The sequence below is a fragment of the Phaseolus vulgaris genome, chromosome 9 (genome assembly GCF_051622355.1).
Source record: "Phaseolus vulgaris cultivar YP4 chromosome 9, ASM5162235v1, whole genome shotgun sequence".
Classification (NCBI taxonomy): domain Eukaryota; kingdom Viridiplantae; phylum Streptophyta; class Magnoliopsida; order Fabales; family Fabaceae; genus Phaseolus; species Phaseolus vulgaris.
Genome location: NC_143506.1, coordinates 31,595,277 through 31,610,532, shown reverse-complemented (window position 1 = coordinate 31,610,532; position 15,256 = coordinate 31,595,277). Strand labels below are relative to the sequence as shown.

General features: G+C 32.8%; 1 protein-coding gene across 1 annotated transcript; it reads left to right on the top strand.

Annotated features, from left to right (window-relative positions):
* Positions 1-5,813: 5,813 nt before the first annotated feature.
* LOC137821237 (AUGMIN subunit 8) lies at positions 5,814-14,072 on the top strand. Its single transcript, XM_068625737.2, has 7 exons — positions 5,814-6,386; positions 6,477-7,890; positions 7,969-8,088; positions 8,538-8,657; positions 8,738-8,827; positions 9,155-9,262; positions 13,486-14,072. Exons 2-7 carry the CDS (start codon positions 6,586-6,588, stop codon positions 13,549-13,551), a joined length of 1,809 nt encoding a protein of 602 aa, XP_068481838.1. The 5' UTR covers positions 5,814-6,386; positions 6,477-6,585; the 3' UTR covers positions 13,552-14,072.
* Positions 14,073-15,256: the final 1,184 nt, after the last annotated feature.

The window sequence follows — 15,256 nt, the reverse complement described above, 5'->3', positions numbered from 1 at the left end:
ATTTGATTTAAACCAACTTTGGATTGTAACTATGAGTGGATTTACAAATTCAAACTACCCAGAACTCACACACACAAGCAATAGCAAGGCCTTTAACCAATCTTCATGGATTTGGAGACATCAAAAACTATCTTCAACAATCTCCCCCTATTTGATGAAGACAAATCCCTGGTTTGCTTGTGTTGTCTTGTTTGAATTTGAAAGCACCTGCAAAAGAGCAATTGTGCATGTACTAGATAGCAATAAAATCCAGGTTTAAACAACACCAATGAACCAATTTTCATCATGTGGTTTCCAGCAAGAAAACCAACAAAATCAGTGTGAAAACCAATGAGATAGGTGTAGAATTAGAGTAAAACAACAACAAATATGCACTGAATTTAAACCAGATAATTTACAGTAGTTCAAAACATAAAACCAGATAAGTCTCCCCCTATTTGTCTTCTCAAATAGAGTGAGACAAGTTGATAAGAACAGAATTAACTAAGAATATGAGAATCAAGAATACCCAACTCATTTCTTATGAAGAAAAACCTGTCCTTAGGCAGTGGCTTGGTGAAGATATCTGCAAGTTGTCTTCCAGTTCAATAAACTGAACTTCACAATCCCCGTTGCTTACATGATCTCTTATTAAATGATGGCGAATGTCAATGTGCTTTTTCCTTGAATGCTGAATCCGATTTTTGGTGAGATTAATAGCACTTGTGTTATCACAAGCAAAGGCACCTTGTTAACCTTCAATCCAAAGTCCTCTAGTTGATGTTTAATCCAGAGAATTTGAGCACAACAGCTACTAACAACTATATATTCAGCTTCTGTAGAAAGTGCCACACAAGCTTGCTTCTTGCTATGCCAAGATATAAGACTTGAACCAAGAAGTTGGCAAGTTCCACTTGTGCTTTTGTATCTAGCTTACATCATGCAAAATCAGAATTAGAATAGCTAACCAAACGAATAGAAGAGTGAGAGGGATACCATAAGCCAATAGTGGTTGCCCTTGAGATATTTCAGAATTCGTTTTGCAGCTTTGAAGTGAGATTCTTTTGGATTAGATTGAAATCTAGCACAAAGACAAACTGCAAACATGATGTCTGACCTACTAGCAATGAGATAAGGCAGAAAACCAATAAATCCTCTGAATTTGGTTTGATCTACTGTTGTTCTAGCCAAGTCAGCATCCATATCACAACTTGTGGACATTTGTGTGAATGCTTCTTTGTAGTTTTCTATTTCAAACTTCTTGAGAATCTCTTTGCAATACTTGGTTTGACTAAGAAAGATGTCATCCTTTGATTGCTTAACCTACAACCTTAAGAAGAAGGATAATTATCCCATCATATACATTTCAAACTCCCCTTGCATTGCTGCCACAAATTCTTCACATAAACTATCATTAGTAGCGCCAAATATGATATCATCAACATAAATTTGAACTAAAATGATAGCAGATTTGAACTTTTTAATGAAAAAAGTCTTATCAATTTTTCTTCTCTGATAATGAGACAAGAGGAAATTGCTAAGTATCTCACACAACTGTCTTGGATCTTGTTTGAGCCCATACAAAGCCTTCTTCAGCTTGTAAACATGATTGGGATGTTGATGATCCTCAAAACCGGGTGGTTGTGAGACATAAACCTCCTCATTGATGAACCCATTTAAAAAGACACTTTTCACATCCATTTGGAACAGTTTGAAACCACTCATGCAGGCAAAGGCAAACAACAATCTCACAGCTTCCAATCTGGCCACAGGTGCTTGAAGTATGCGTGACTAATTCTACCATTTGGAATTGAGAGTAATCTGGTCGAACTCTTATGTATTGAGGTGATATCTTATATTAATATATTCAGTTCTTGATTGATTATTGGTATTTTTGTTTTACTTCTAAATTTCTTTAACAAATTGAGAATCTTAAATCTGACCGAGAGGTATTTTTAGGGTTCATACCTAAACAACAATACTTAACATATTTAAGTACTAAAGATAGACTTAAAATGTTAATTGTTGTTAACGTTTGAGTGTGATTCTAAGTTGTTTTTATGAGTATGCGAGAGATCGATATAGGAAACATTCTTAAGGAATTTATATTCGAGAGATCGATATAAATGAATTTTCTACGGGGATCAATTTCAATAAAAAAACTTAATATTGACATGCATATCAAAATACATGAGAGTGAGAGAGATGAAACTCAATCCCTATTTTTCCAACTTGAAGCAACTAATTAATTCTTTGTTTGTTTTCTTATTGATCAGTGCCCATACAATCACTTCAACGCTTTTTTTATTGTTCTGTTTTCTATTTAGCAATTATTGTACTTAATAATTCATTGTTCCTTGTGGGATCGATATCCGTCCTTAGGAACAATTATTACTTCTGACAAACATGGTGCACTTGCTGTAAAAAGTCATCAATGCTTCATAAGCAAAGACGTCACATTTGATGAGACTCAAATAATGCGTAGAGATCTAGAGGATGATAAGGAGAAAGCTTGAGGTGAAATATTATTTTTTAAATAAAAGAAAATAATGCAAATACTATTCCATGATTTAGAGTCAAGATGGAGAATTATAATGTATATTGTCTCTAGATCATGATTGTCTTATAAAGAACACATGAAATCGCCTACTAAAATGTGTATAATATTATTAAATTTAGTTAAATCCTCTCATGTCCCTCATCTGATTAAGTGATTTTCTGTTTATATATATATATATATATATATATATATATATATATATAAATAAAGGAGATTTTCTATTATAACCGTTTTTTGTGTACATAAATTTTTTACTATTCCATAATTTTCCTATTTTTTGTGTACATAAATTTGAAAGAAACTGTTTGAGAGACGTGCACTATATTTATTATTCCTATATTATCTAAACTAAATTATATTATCATTTCCTCATATTTTACAAAAAAGTTACTTTTAATTTGATTTTTTGGTTTTCTGTCGTTACCATTTCTCAATATTTGCTCTTCCTCTATATTTTTTTTCTTTTAGGTTTTGATTTTCGATATTACAATCATCTTAACTTTTCATAAATTTATGATTCTAAGACCACCTTCAAATTAGGTTTGCTTACTAGAGAGCATTATGTAGAGAAGGTATGTTATAATGTTCTTAACTCTACTTTTTACATGTTATACTGATATTTTGTTTGTTCTTTATTTGTTAATTTGTTAATTGTGGATAGTTAATATTCATAGCAAAATAAAGGAATAGGAGAAGGAAAAGATTCAGAACAACAAGAGTTTATCTTCTCCCCATTTTTTTCTTAGCTTATTATTACTTATTCACAAGTTTAAAACAGGGATAAACTTAAGTTAGCAAAGTGTAAAAAGAGGAAGACACTAAACTTCAAGGCCCTGTTTCGTGTCACGTCCACTTCCCCAATCGCAAGGTTCTAAAGCGAAGGAACATTGTTAAGAGCAGTGTAACCTATATTTGGTACGAAAGATAGGAACAATTTAAATGAGTCTCTATACTGTCAAAGGCGAAGAAAAGATAAACAAATTTCATTGCATTTTTTTCTTTTGTATATAATATTTTTCATAATTAAAGTTGATTCAACAATTGATGATGAATTTTTGGTTTATTGTTTAATGGTGTCACATGTGTTGTCATGCTTGTCATATATTATTGGTTGCGCATAGACCTAATGAAAAAATATTGGCTTAATTTCGATAATTGATTAAATATTAAAAATTATTAAAAAAATATGAAACTCGAATTTTATTTAATTATTTTATCGGTTGAGTTTGTAGTTTTAAATAAATTTTAACTATTACCAAATATATATTTTTACCCATAATTCATAAAATATTAAAAATTATAAAAAAAACATGAAACTCAAATTTTATTTAATTATTTTCTATCTTGAGTTTGTAGTTTTAAATAAATTTAAACCATTACATAAAGGTGTTTTTAGAAGAGGGTTATCAACATTTTTCAAATTTCATTCTTATTTAAAATTTAATCACAGTGGTTTTATTATAATCAACAAATGAAACATAAAAAAAATGTAAGTTTATCTTCTACTTAAGAAAATTTTTAGAAGTTTCTTCATACTATATGATTTTAATAATAACTACTGGAATAATGTAATTATGGTTGTTATATGGATATACAGTAGAATTTAAATAGGATTTTTAAAAAAAAAAAAAATAGTGTACATTTATTTCTATGATATACATAATATTTTTTATTTATTTTAGTCTTATTATAATTTCAAAGTAAAAAATAAACTATAAACACTAAAATTAACTTTTGAATACATCTTAAAAATATAATACATTATAAATAATATATATATATATGAGATTACTTATAAGATGTAAAAAAATAAATTTAATACTTATTTTGACAATCCTATAATCAAAATAATTTAATAAAGATATATTTTTGGAATAAAAAATTGTTGTGAATATAAATAAAGATTGTAAGAAAATTGATAACATAAGTGATGCATTGTTTGGATGATAATTAACTATTGTTTTGATGATAATTAACTAATGTAAAATTTTGTAACAACATATTGATTTTGTGGGTAACTGATATATTACCAAAAATAAAATTAATAAGAAAAAAAAACAATTGGAGAGAGGAATAAAGATTAGAAATAAATTGATAGTATGTTTTTCATGTTTTATTAATAGTTATAAATTTTTAGTTTTTATTGTGTTGTAATATGTGAGTTTTTTTTATGGACAAAAAAAATCTTATGAAATTTGTTAAAGAAAGTCTTTTATAAGGTTATTATTTGCATTTAAAATGGATGCATTTCATATTTCGGTGTTTTATCTTAATATTGTTAACAAATATGAAATTTACTTGAAATTAACGTATCAATATCCTTCTAGGTTTATCTTATTCTCTATTAACTTAGTTTCTTCATTGTAGTTTTATCAAAAAGTAGTATTAAAAAATTATATAATCTTATTTAAAAAAATTATTTAGAATTTTAAAATTGTTTAATTAAAAGTAACTTTAAAGATTTAATTTTTATAATTTTTTAAATATTTTCTTAAAATTTATTATTTTTTCATATTTTAATAGATTACATAACAAAATGAAAAATATAAGTGATAAAATATCAACATTAGAACAACAAACACAAATTTAAAAACTGGATGATGGAAATAGAAAGGAAAAATGAATGCACGAAGATGAAATGACAAACAATACTATTCATATGACAAATATTGTTTCAGAAATGTGATTGACATCTATTTGACATTTAGCTCAATCAATAAAAAATGTAAGTAACAAAAATGTTATTTGTGCTCCATACTATATTTTTATTCTTATTGATGATAATCTGCATTGTAAAATTTATTTAATTAAAATAAAACTAAATTAAATAATCAGCAAATTTATTATATATTACGAATATGTTAATTATATTTTAATAAAATTTATACGTCGTTTTCATACATGTATTTCGTCTTCTTACATGTATTCGTATTTGTAATCGTATTTTTAAAATGTTATGTTTCTACTTATATATATAAATAAGAGATGAAACTCTAAATATGTAATATTGTCTTAATGCACATATTTTCTTTATATTATTTTCTTTGGTTATAATTGAAATTATATAATTAAAATTTATACTGAAAGGAGTTACAAATATAGAAGGGTAGACATGGATGAGTTTATTTGTACAAGGGAATCTAGTTAGTTTTATAGGGATGGACAACGATCCCACTTGCACGTGGACATGCATGTCTTTACCCATCTCCCGCGAACGTTAACACCTGCGATTCCTGCCTTCTATTAAATTAAGAAAATTATAATAATTGCGCGCAACCTACAAACAAACAAAGAGCTGTAATTTATAGGAAAATCATGGATGAAACAGTTAGTATTTTTGTTTGTTTTTCAGGGAAAGTGTGTTAACGGAAACGCAGTGGTTTGTTGAAGGAGCAGAGAATGGTGCGTTTTTATGTGGAGTGAACCCATTTGCCAGCACACACAACACCATGCCACTCTCGTGAGATAAACCAAAGGGGAAATTTTTTTATAGCCTGTACCTTACCCTATGCACTTCTTCTCTCGTATCCATTATCTTAGTCCACCCACCACTATCCCCAATCTCCAAGGGGACCCCCTTCCATTGCAGTTTCAATCCTCCTTTAGTGCAGTTTAACTATAACAAACCTCTAATGATAATAATAAGCGTTAAATGCACGTCCACGCAGTTTCTGCAACTTTCTCTCACCCATTACCCCAAATGTTGTTTTCCTTCTCTGTGTTTTACTTGCCGTGTCCCGATCTGCCTGGATTTGGGCTTCATCTGATGAGAAAAGCATACCCACTTCCGTTTCTTGGGCGTGATTCTCAAATTGCTTCTCCAACAGATCTGGGTTTCTGTAAAGATGTGCGCTTTGTGCATTTCTCTTTTCCTTTTTTGACGGTTAAATTATTCTCCTTTTGTGTCTGACTTTCAAGCTGTGTGCATTTGTGGCAGATTTACAGCACCGCAAAGGATCTCCTTTGATTGGCAAGGCTGTTGAATCTGGTTAGCTTGATGAAATTTTCGATCAATGTGGTCCAATAGGGAAAGTTAGTTAGGGTGAATGGATGAATGTGAATCAGGGCAAGCATCAAGGAAGAGCAAAGCCGCGGAGAGCCCAAGAGTAAGAACACCGTTGGTTCTGGCAGAAAAGAACAATGCAGCCACCACCAGGCGCTCAACAACAAGGGAAGTTAGTTCTAGATATAAGTCACCTACCCCTGTTAGTCCATCTAGTACTCGTAGATGCCCATCACCAAACCTTACAAGAACCACACCTGCATCAACCTCCCAGTTGTTTCCAAAGAGGTCTCTCTCCGCAGAAAGGAAGAGGCCTTCAACTCCTCCCTCCCCAACGGCACGAAGACCTTCTACACCTACCAATGACTCATCTGTTGATGGGAAATTGTTGTCCAGAAGGCTCCCAGGTAGCCGTTTGCCCGACAGTCTATGGCCTTCCACAATGCGAAGTCTGAGTGTTTCTTTCCAGTCAGATAGCATTTCCATACCTGTTAGCAAGAGAGAGAAGCCGGTTGCTAGTGCTTCTGACCGCACTCTGCGTCCCTCTTCAAATGTGGCGCACAAGCAGGCTGAAACTCCAACCACAAGAAAGCCTACGCCAGAGAGAAAGAGGAGTCCTCTTAGAGGGAGGGACGCTTCTGATCAGTCTGAGAATTCAAAGCCAGCTGATAGCTTGTCTTCTCGGTTGTTAGATCATCATCGTTGGCCCAGTAGGATAGGTGGGAAGGTACTCTCTAATTCATTAAACACAACTTTGGATTGTGCTGCATTGAACACTTCAGTTCCGGGAACTGGTGTTTCTTCGCTGAGAAGATTGTCTACATCAGATAAATCATGTAAACCCTTGCAAAGGTCTTCTAGTGATGCTGTAAGGCTGTTATCACTTGTTGGAAGTGGTAGAATAGGAAGCGGGATGAGATCAGTTGATGACTGCTCTCCACGGGAATTAAGACCTCACAAATCTGCTACATCACCTACACTTGCATTTGCTGGAGTCAGATCTCAGTCCTTGTCAACTCCAGGATCACGAGTGTCTTCACCCAGTAAGACTTCAGTGCTATCCTCTTCTAGTTCAAGAGGTGTCAGTCCATCTAGGTCAAGACCGTCAACTCCTCCTTCTAGAGGAGGGGTCAGTCCATCTCGAATTAGGCCAACCAATTCATCCATTGGATCAAACAATTCAATTTCAGTGCTCAGCTTTATTGCTGATTTTAAAATGGGGAAAAAGGGTACATCCTACATAGAAGATGCTCACCAGTTACGTCTTCTCTACAATAGATACTCGCAATGGAGGTTTGCCAATGCTAGAGCTGAGGCTGTACTTTATCTCCAGAATGCAATTGTGGAGGTATTTATAACTATCTTCGGCTTTGCATATGATGGCTTATATCCTATGATTTACAAAAATCCTTATTTAATGGTGCAGAAAACTCTATATAATGTATGGATAACTACTTTGTCCCTGTGGGAGTCTGTGCTCAGGAAGAGGATCAATCTTCAGCAGCTGAAGCTTGACCTTAAGCTGAATTCTGTTTTGAATGATCAAGTAATTATTTTCCTGAAATATATTAATTTTATGCCAACTTTTATCGTTGATTCTACATTGTAGATGATTTAATTCGAGACAATTATTAGTGAAAATATAAGTAATGCAAATATACAGAGCAGAAGAAAGGTCATTGTATTTAGAAGTTATATTTCTTATACTTTCGAATTTAAGGTTATTCATATTATTGTTTGTTTCTTAAATGAGTTTTAATTTTTATGAACTAAAACTTTTGATTCTGTTGAACTTTGAGTTTTGGAAGGAGTATGAATAGAAATATCTGAAACAGAAGATATATCTTTGTGATTAGATATTGGTATTGTACGATAATGAGATTCCAATTTCACTTGCTAGAGTGTATGCTGCTATTTTTCCCCGTCTTTAATTATTTCCAATTTCAAGACTTAGCTATGCATTTTTAAATGTGGGCCTTTTGACAATGACTGAAGCTGATGACCTATCTTGATGATTGGGCTGTACTTGAAAGAGACCATATTGATGCTCTGTCTGGAGCTGTGGAAGACTTGGAGGCCAGCACTCTTCGTCTTCCTGTAACTGGGGGAGAAATTGTATGTATGCTGCCAGGATGTTTTTTATTGTTTGGTACCTGAAGATGAAACAATGACTTCATTGGTTTATACTTTTACAGGCAGATATTGAGCATTTGAAGGTTGCTATCTGTCAAGCTGTTGATGTCATGCAAGCAATGGGATCTGGTATCTGTTCTTTGCTCTCACGGGTGAGTTAGCTGTTTTCTACAGGATTTATATGGTATATATTAACAGCAATGGGGATTAATATAGCAAATTAACTTCTTCAATATTTTCCATCACTGCCTAGCACGTGTGTATCAACTATTGTTCTAGCAAATATGTTTTTTTACATTTAAACCTCTGTTTCTTAGTGATTGAAATTTGCATATTTAACTTTTTCTTCCTTTGATCTCCAAATTTGTAAAATTAAGCAATTGAATATTGTTAAAGGCCCAACTGTAATTTTTTTTATCATTATCAGATCACAAGGTCTATTCTTGGTTCTCACACCATTACATTTTTGTCTGTGCTAGGTTGAGGGAATGAATAGTTTAATTTCTGAAGTTGCTGTCATAGCAGTTCTGGAAAAGACCATGCTCGATGAATGTGAAATGCTAATGGCTTCAGTAGCAGCAATGCAGGTGAGTCATGGTATATGTTTTCTAGAACATGAGTTATGCTCGTAAATATCTCAACCTTATATTACATATGACCATAAATTAGTTGCAAATAACTTTCAAGTTTAAGCATCAGTTATCACTGTGTACATTAAATGATTTAAATTTGAAGTTATTTACTCAGTGTAGGGATTTAACTTTAAATTATGCTGGATTTAAGAATCGTATTAATGTACTGATAGGAGGTACCAGTAAATTAAGTAAAAACAAAACCTAAGCTTGTATTAAATATTTGAAGGTGTAGGCCTGAATCAGTTTGATATCAGATCCTGAAATCCTTATTAGAGATAAATTGCATAAAGAAAGTTAAGTACTAGTACTAGACAATTTGAGATGGTTTGGTCTCTCCCACCTGTCTAGGGATGTCAAAAAATTCTGCACCTATGGATATCCGCAAACATGAAACAAGTACCTTTAATGGATACCCTGAGTAATGGAGTACGGGTAATTTAATTATCCACTTTTTAACGGGGTGGGTATGAGTATTATGGTATCTAACCCACGTATATTTGCAAAAAACCTAACATTGATGTTTAATGGCTTTACTACTTGAACATGTTTCCTCCCTTTCCATCCCTCTTAGCCTCCCTCTTAACCTTTTTCCCCCTCCCCCTCCCCATTCACCTCCTCGGTGGCATATGATAGCTATCATTTAGCAATCAAATTAAAATGATTTCAGTGAAAACCGTCTAACGCAGTGCTAGACCGTCTAACACCAAAGAGATTATAATATAGACAAGGTGACATGAACCTATGTCATCTTCCAAGTTCCAACAAATCCAATAGTAAATCCAGTTAACCAGTGTTCATAACGTATCTGCAAGTAAGATTATATGAGTTAGGTTTAACTCTGATTTTTACTAAGATTGATCTATGTTCCAACTACCACCAAATTCACTTTCACACTACCAATGTTTGGCACCAAAGATGGTCACTATGAATTCTTAGTCATGCCTTTTATCCTTTCTAAATCCTCATCTTAAGACCTTATCTATGCTCGTTAACTTTTTTTCTTTAATGATATATAGTCTACAGTCCTACTTTTTTTGGTCATTTAAATTATGTGCACTTGATTTTTCAATTATTATCTACTCGTAAAAATTTTACCAAACTGTCCAAGTGCACATTTTTTCGCTTATATCATGAACTACTTGGTCCATGCCATTTCCCATATGGGTTTGACAAGATTAGCGCAATCACCGATAGGTTAGAACCAGGTTATCTGGGTTTTTGGGTCTCAACTAGATTCTAAAGTCATTTTGTTTGCTACTAGGCTACTCACTGCACTCATTTACTTCGTTCAAGTCAATTTCAATGGAATATATAAGGAGACACAACATTCAAAAAATTAAAGCTACACATGACTACGCTTCTAGTTCTCACTTTGCCAGATTTTGCCCTGCCTTTTGTTTTGGAAACTGACGCCTACATTGTTGCCATCGATTGTTGTTCTCAACCAACGCGATTACCCACTCTCCTTATTCCACAAGTATCAAAAAGTAGATGTGCCCTTGGTCACAAATAGCCTTCGTGTATGTCTCAGAGATGTATGCAACCACAAAAGTAGTTATAAAGTGGCATAAATATTTTTTTAGGGCACCCTTTCAAAATATACGCTGATCAACAAAGCCTCAACACTTTCCTTTCCAAAATATATAGAAGTTGACAACTAAATTAGAAGGTTCCCAATTTGGAATACTATACTAAACTTCAAAATTCAACGTGGTAGCAAGTAAATTCTTTCTAACACTATCATTGCTCCACGTCCTCTCTTCCATTGTTCCTCGCCTTTCCCAAGAACTTCGAGCGTACTACGTAACACCAAATGGTCAACAAGTCATCCAAGTATGCATGACTAACCCCCTTCCCCAACAATTTTTGTTGTTAGACAGTGAATATTGTTTTTCAACAATCGCATTTTGGAACCTGTATATTGGGATTTTCATCCTAGCATTATCCACAAGTTTCATTTCGTCCCAACCGCTGGCCACTCCAATGTTAAGCGCTTCCTTTTATTGGTTAGGTTGGACCAAGGATATCAAAACCTTCCTCCAATAGTGCATGATTTGTCAACCAACCAAGTACCTGCCCATAAAACAAACTTGCTTACTTCAGCCTATTCCCACCCCAGCTTAGATTTGGGAAGATTTAGCTTTGGATTTTGATACAAACACTCCCTATTCAGTCGACCACATTGTTATTTGGGTCATTTGCAACCATTTGATCAAGTACGTTCACTTGGTGGAAATTTGATGCCTCCATGGGACCCCCAAATTAATTGTTTTGGATGTGACCTAATCTTCATCAGCTCCTTCTGTTCTGCCTTGCTCAAAGCTCAAGAAACAACTCTCAAGTTCTATTCCTCCTATGACTCGTAAGCAAATTGCCAAATCGAAGTCCACACACAACCACGATCTCGAAGCTTATTTGTGTTGCTGTTTCAAAGACTAACCTTGTCAATTGTATTGGTTTCTCCACCCACTAAACTTCGACATAATATTTCTTACCACTCTCCCATTGACATCTCACTATTCCAAGCACTATATGGATGCCCTGCCCCAACCACATTTGATCTCCTCTTCCACCATCCTCCTATGTCCACCCCGTCTTCCATGTATCCCTCCTTCGCCATTTCAAAGGACCAAACCCATAAATTACCTCTCTCCCCCCTTGAGAACCACAAGTCTCTCAAATGCTTCAAATCACCACAACCCTAGCTCACCTACCTCTTTAAGTTCCCTAACGCCTCTATTATGGCATCGCCTAGTGCAACCTTTCACTACACACCGTATACCCCCACACTAGTTGTAGTCCACCTTACACATCCATTCTCTCACTTCGCAGTTGTCTACCTACTTCATGTGCTGCTCCACTAACTTGATAACGCATGCCCTCTTTTTCTTCCTTGCCCTAGACTCCCTCTTTTCCACCGACCCATTCTTCCCACTTTGAGGATGAAATGCTTGCTCTATTACAAGGTCCAAATGCTAGCCCCACACGTCCAATTAGATGAAGGATTTCATTTAAAACAAGAGAGAATCTAATGGTGTTTATTTTATTTTCACTCCTTGCAATGTTTTTAATTGTAACAAGGGTCCGTCATTCTGACCCAAGAACTGCTGTAATTTATTGTTCATGAATAATGAATAAAGGAAGTTTTCTATAGTCTTTATAGCTTGATCTTTTCCCTTACACCGCAACATAGCTTTCGCCTAGGTTATCGTATGAAAAAACTAACAAAATCAGTGTCATTTCTGATTTCCTTACTATTGCTAATGTTTTGAATTTGTTCTGTCTTTCTTTGATGGTGTCAACATATTTTAAGAATAGTGAAAATTTGATTATGGAGTTTTCTTGCTTTGACTACACTACCTACCTCATTCTTCACAAAAACATGCCCTGGAATAATATGCATATTAATTAATGGTGGGGCACGGGTGTGCTGAAGATGCCTTTTGGAAGGATATATATGTCCAGGGATTTGATGACCTGGCTGGAGCCTATCCCTCCGTTACCTCTCATTTTTATATCAATGAGAACCATACAGTTTGTCATTGCTTCTTAAATTACCAAGAGAATGCTTGGTAGAGAGGAGAGAAATAAGTAGGTAGAGTGGAAATAGAAAAATAGGATGAAAATTAAAGGTTTAAAATTATTGTCTTTTTCATTCCCACTAAACATCCAATTTAATTTCATCTTCACCCATTGTCTCAACTCAACCAGTAAACGTTTTAACTTTGTGTGCCTTCGTGGATAATCTTCACGTAGCATTCTCTTTTAGCTAACGACGTGACCATTTTCATTTTGTTCCACCGTTAATTGGAGATCACACATCGATTAGAGACAAGAGATAAGGTTAATTTATAGTACAGGTGGATCAATCCTCATCTTTCAATGTCAATTTTGTGAAATTAAGTTAAACATAAACTCACTTATTAAAATGGTGTCAAAGTCGTTCAAAATCTTTAAGTTCTTTGGATAAACCCACTTAGGAACATATGTTGTGAGGTAGCTGAAAGTTTTTGAAAGGATACTTAGGGAAAGCTGGATATTTCATTTTTATTTCTGTCTGGCGATATTGTATATGTTTTATCATGCATTTGATGCATAAATAGAATAGAATGCATTTCTTGATCACTATCATTATCACCCTGGTATTACTTTCTCATGAATTTTGTCAAAACCAGGTTGAGGAAAGTAGCCTTTTGACACATCTTATGCAAATCAAGCAAGCTTTGGGGACAAGCAAGTAACCAATTTGGGAATTTAAACAAGCACGAACCTGACCTGCTGCCAAGCTAACAAGTTATAACTTATCTCTTATGACTTCTGCAATAGTATCCATAGCTAAAATCCTTCAGGTTCTTTACCTTTGTAAATTTTCGAATAGGTTTTTCTTTTTCCGGTTAAATATGCTGGAACGATAGTTTTATTGCCCCTTTTTTTTCTTCTTTTTCCCCAATACTAGAGGCCATAGGTTTCAACTTGTAATTTTTTTTAGCAGGCTAAGGAAAAGAAAATGAAAAGCAATGGAGCAAAATATCATCCAAATTTACGTTTTGCTGTTATTATCATATTTATCAATAGCTTTGTAATTTTATAGCACAAGTTTCTCAGCATGGCTGGGAAGTTATAAATTTCACAGATTGGCTTTTACATATTAAACTGTAAAATGCCAGTTAATAAGAACAATTGGTTGTAGATAATGAATACAAAAATTGTGAAAGTGCAATGTTTAATATTATTAATATCATTCATGTATACGATGAATATATTAAGTATGTGAGAGTAAATCTGTACCATTTTTTTATTCAAAATAAATTGTACTTCTAATATATTTAAGCAGCATAAATATTGATTTAAAAATGATTTAAATATGTTTATTATACATTTTGATAAATTTATAATTTTGTAATGGGATAATTTAAAAAATGGTTAACTATAAGTTTTCTTGTCTTTATATATTATTTTGACTAAAACTTTACTAAAAGTTTGTGAAATATGAAAATTAAAATTGTAAAATATAAGATTAAAGAATTTGTTAACAATTTTTTAATACATAATAATTGAACAAAATTATATGGTTAACAAAAACAATTATATTGGCACTCAATTATATATAATCTTAAAAGTATAAACATTGTATTTTTTAGCATATTTCTTTAATATAAAAATAAATAGTTATAAAATATATGATGAAATTAATTAATTAATTAATTATTATATTTACTTTTAATACAAGTAGAAACATTATAAATACAAATAGAATAAGCACGTTATGCATAACTTGAATTAAATTCTAATCCAAATTCCAATTAAAGTCAGTATCTATCATATATTATTTTTCTTTTGAAATTTTTGAATTAAAATTATTTCTATTAAAAAAGGATTTTAAATGTAACTCAATTTTACAAAAATTTACTTATAAGTTTACACCCAATTATATATTATAAAAAAAATTTAATCTATAATTCACAATCCACGTGGAATTTCCTTATTTTTTTTTTAAAAAAAAGATCGTAACTAGTTATCCAAAATATAAAAGATAAATTTCTGTCGATTCTTATAATAAACAAACGAAATTGTATTTTTTTAGTGTCAAAATTCATTTGGAAAAAATAGCAAGAAAAGACAATAAATACAAAATCAGAACTAGTGTACAAACCTTAATATTACTACTTATGTATATTTTTCTTGGTAGAGTTTTCACCTGACCCATAGAAGAAGTCCATAGAAGAAGATAAAGACAGAGATTTTGTAACGGACTCTTTCTTCCTACACCTCCATACCTTCTTCTGCCACCCCCATACTAAATGTAAAAATACCGTTTTCTCCTTTTTTGTGCCACCTTCATACATAATCCGGAAGCTGTTTTTGAATCCGGAAGTGTTCTTGAGATTTATGAAATCTGGAACTTTTTTTTGCATTTGAAATAAGTCTATGGATTATATATTCCGG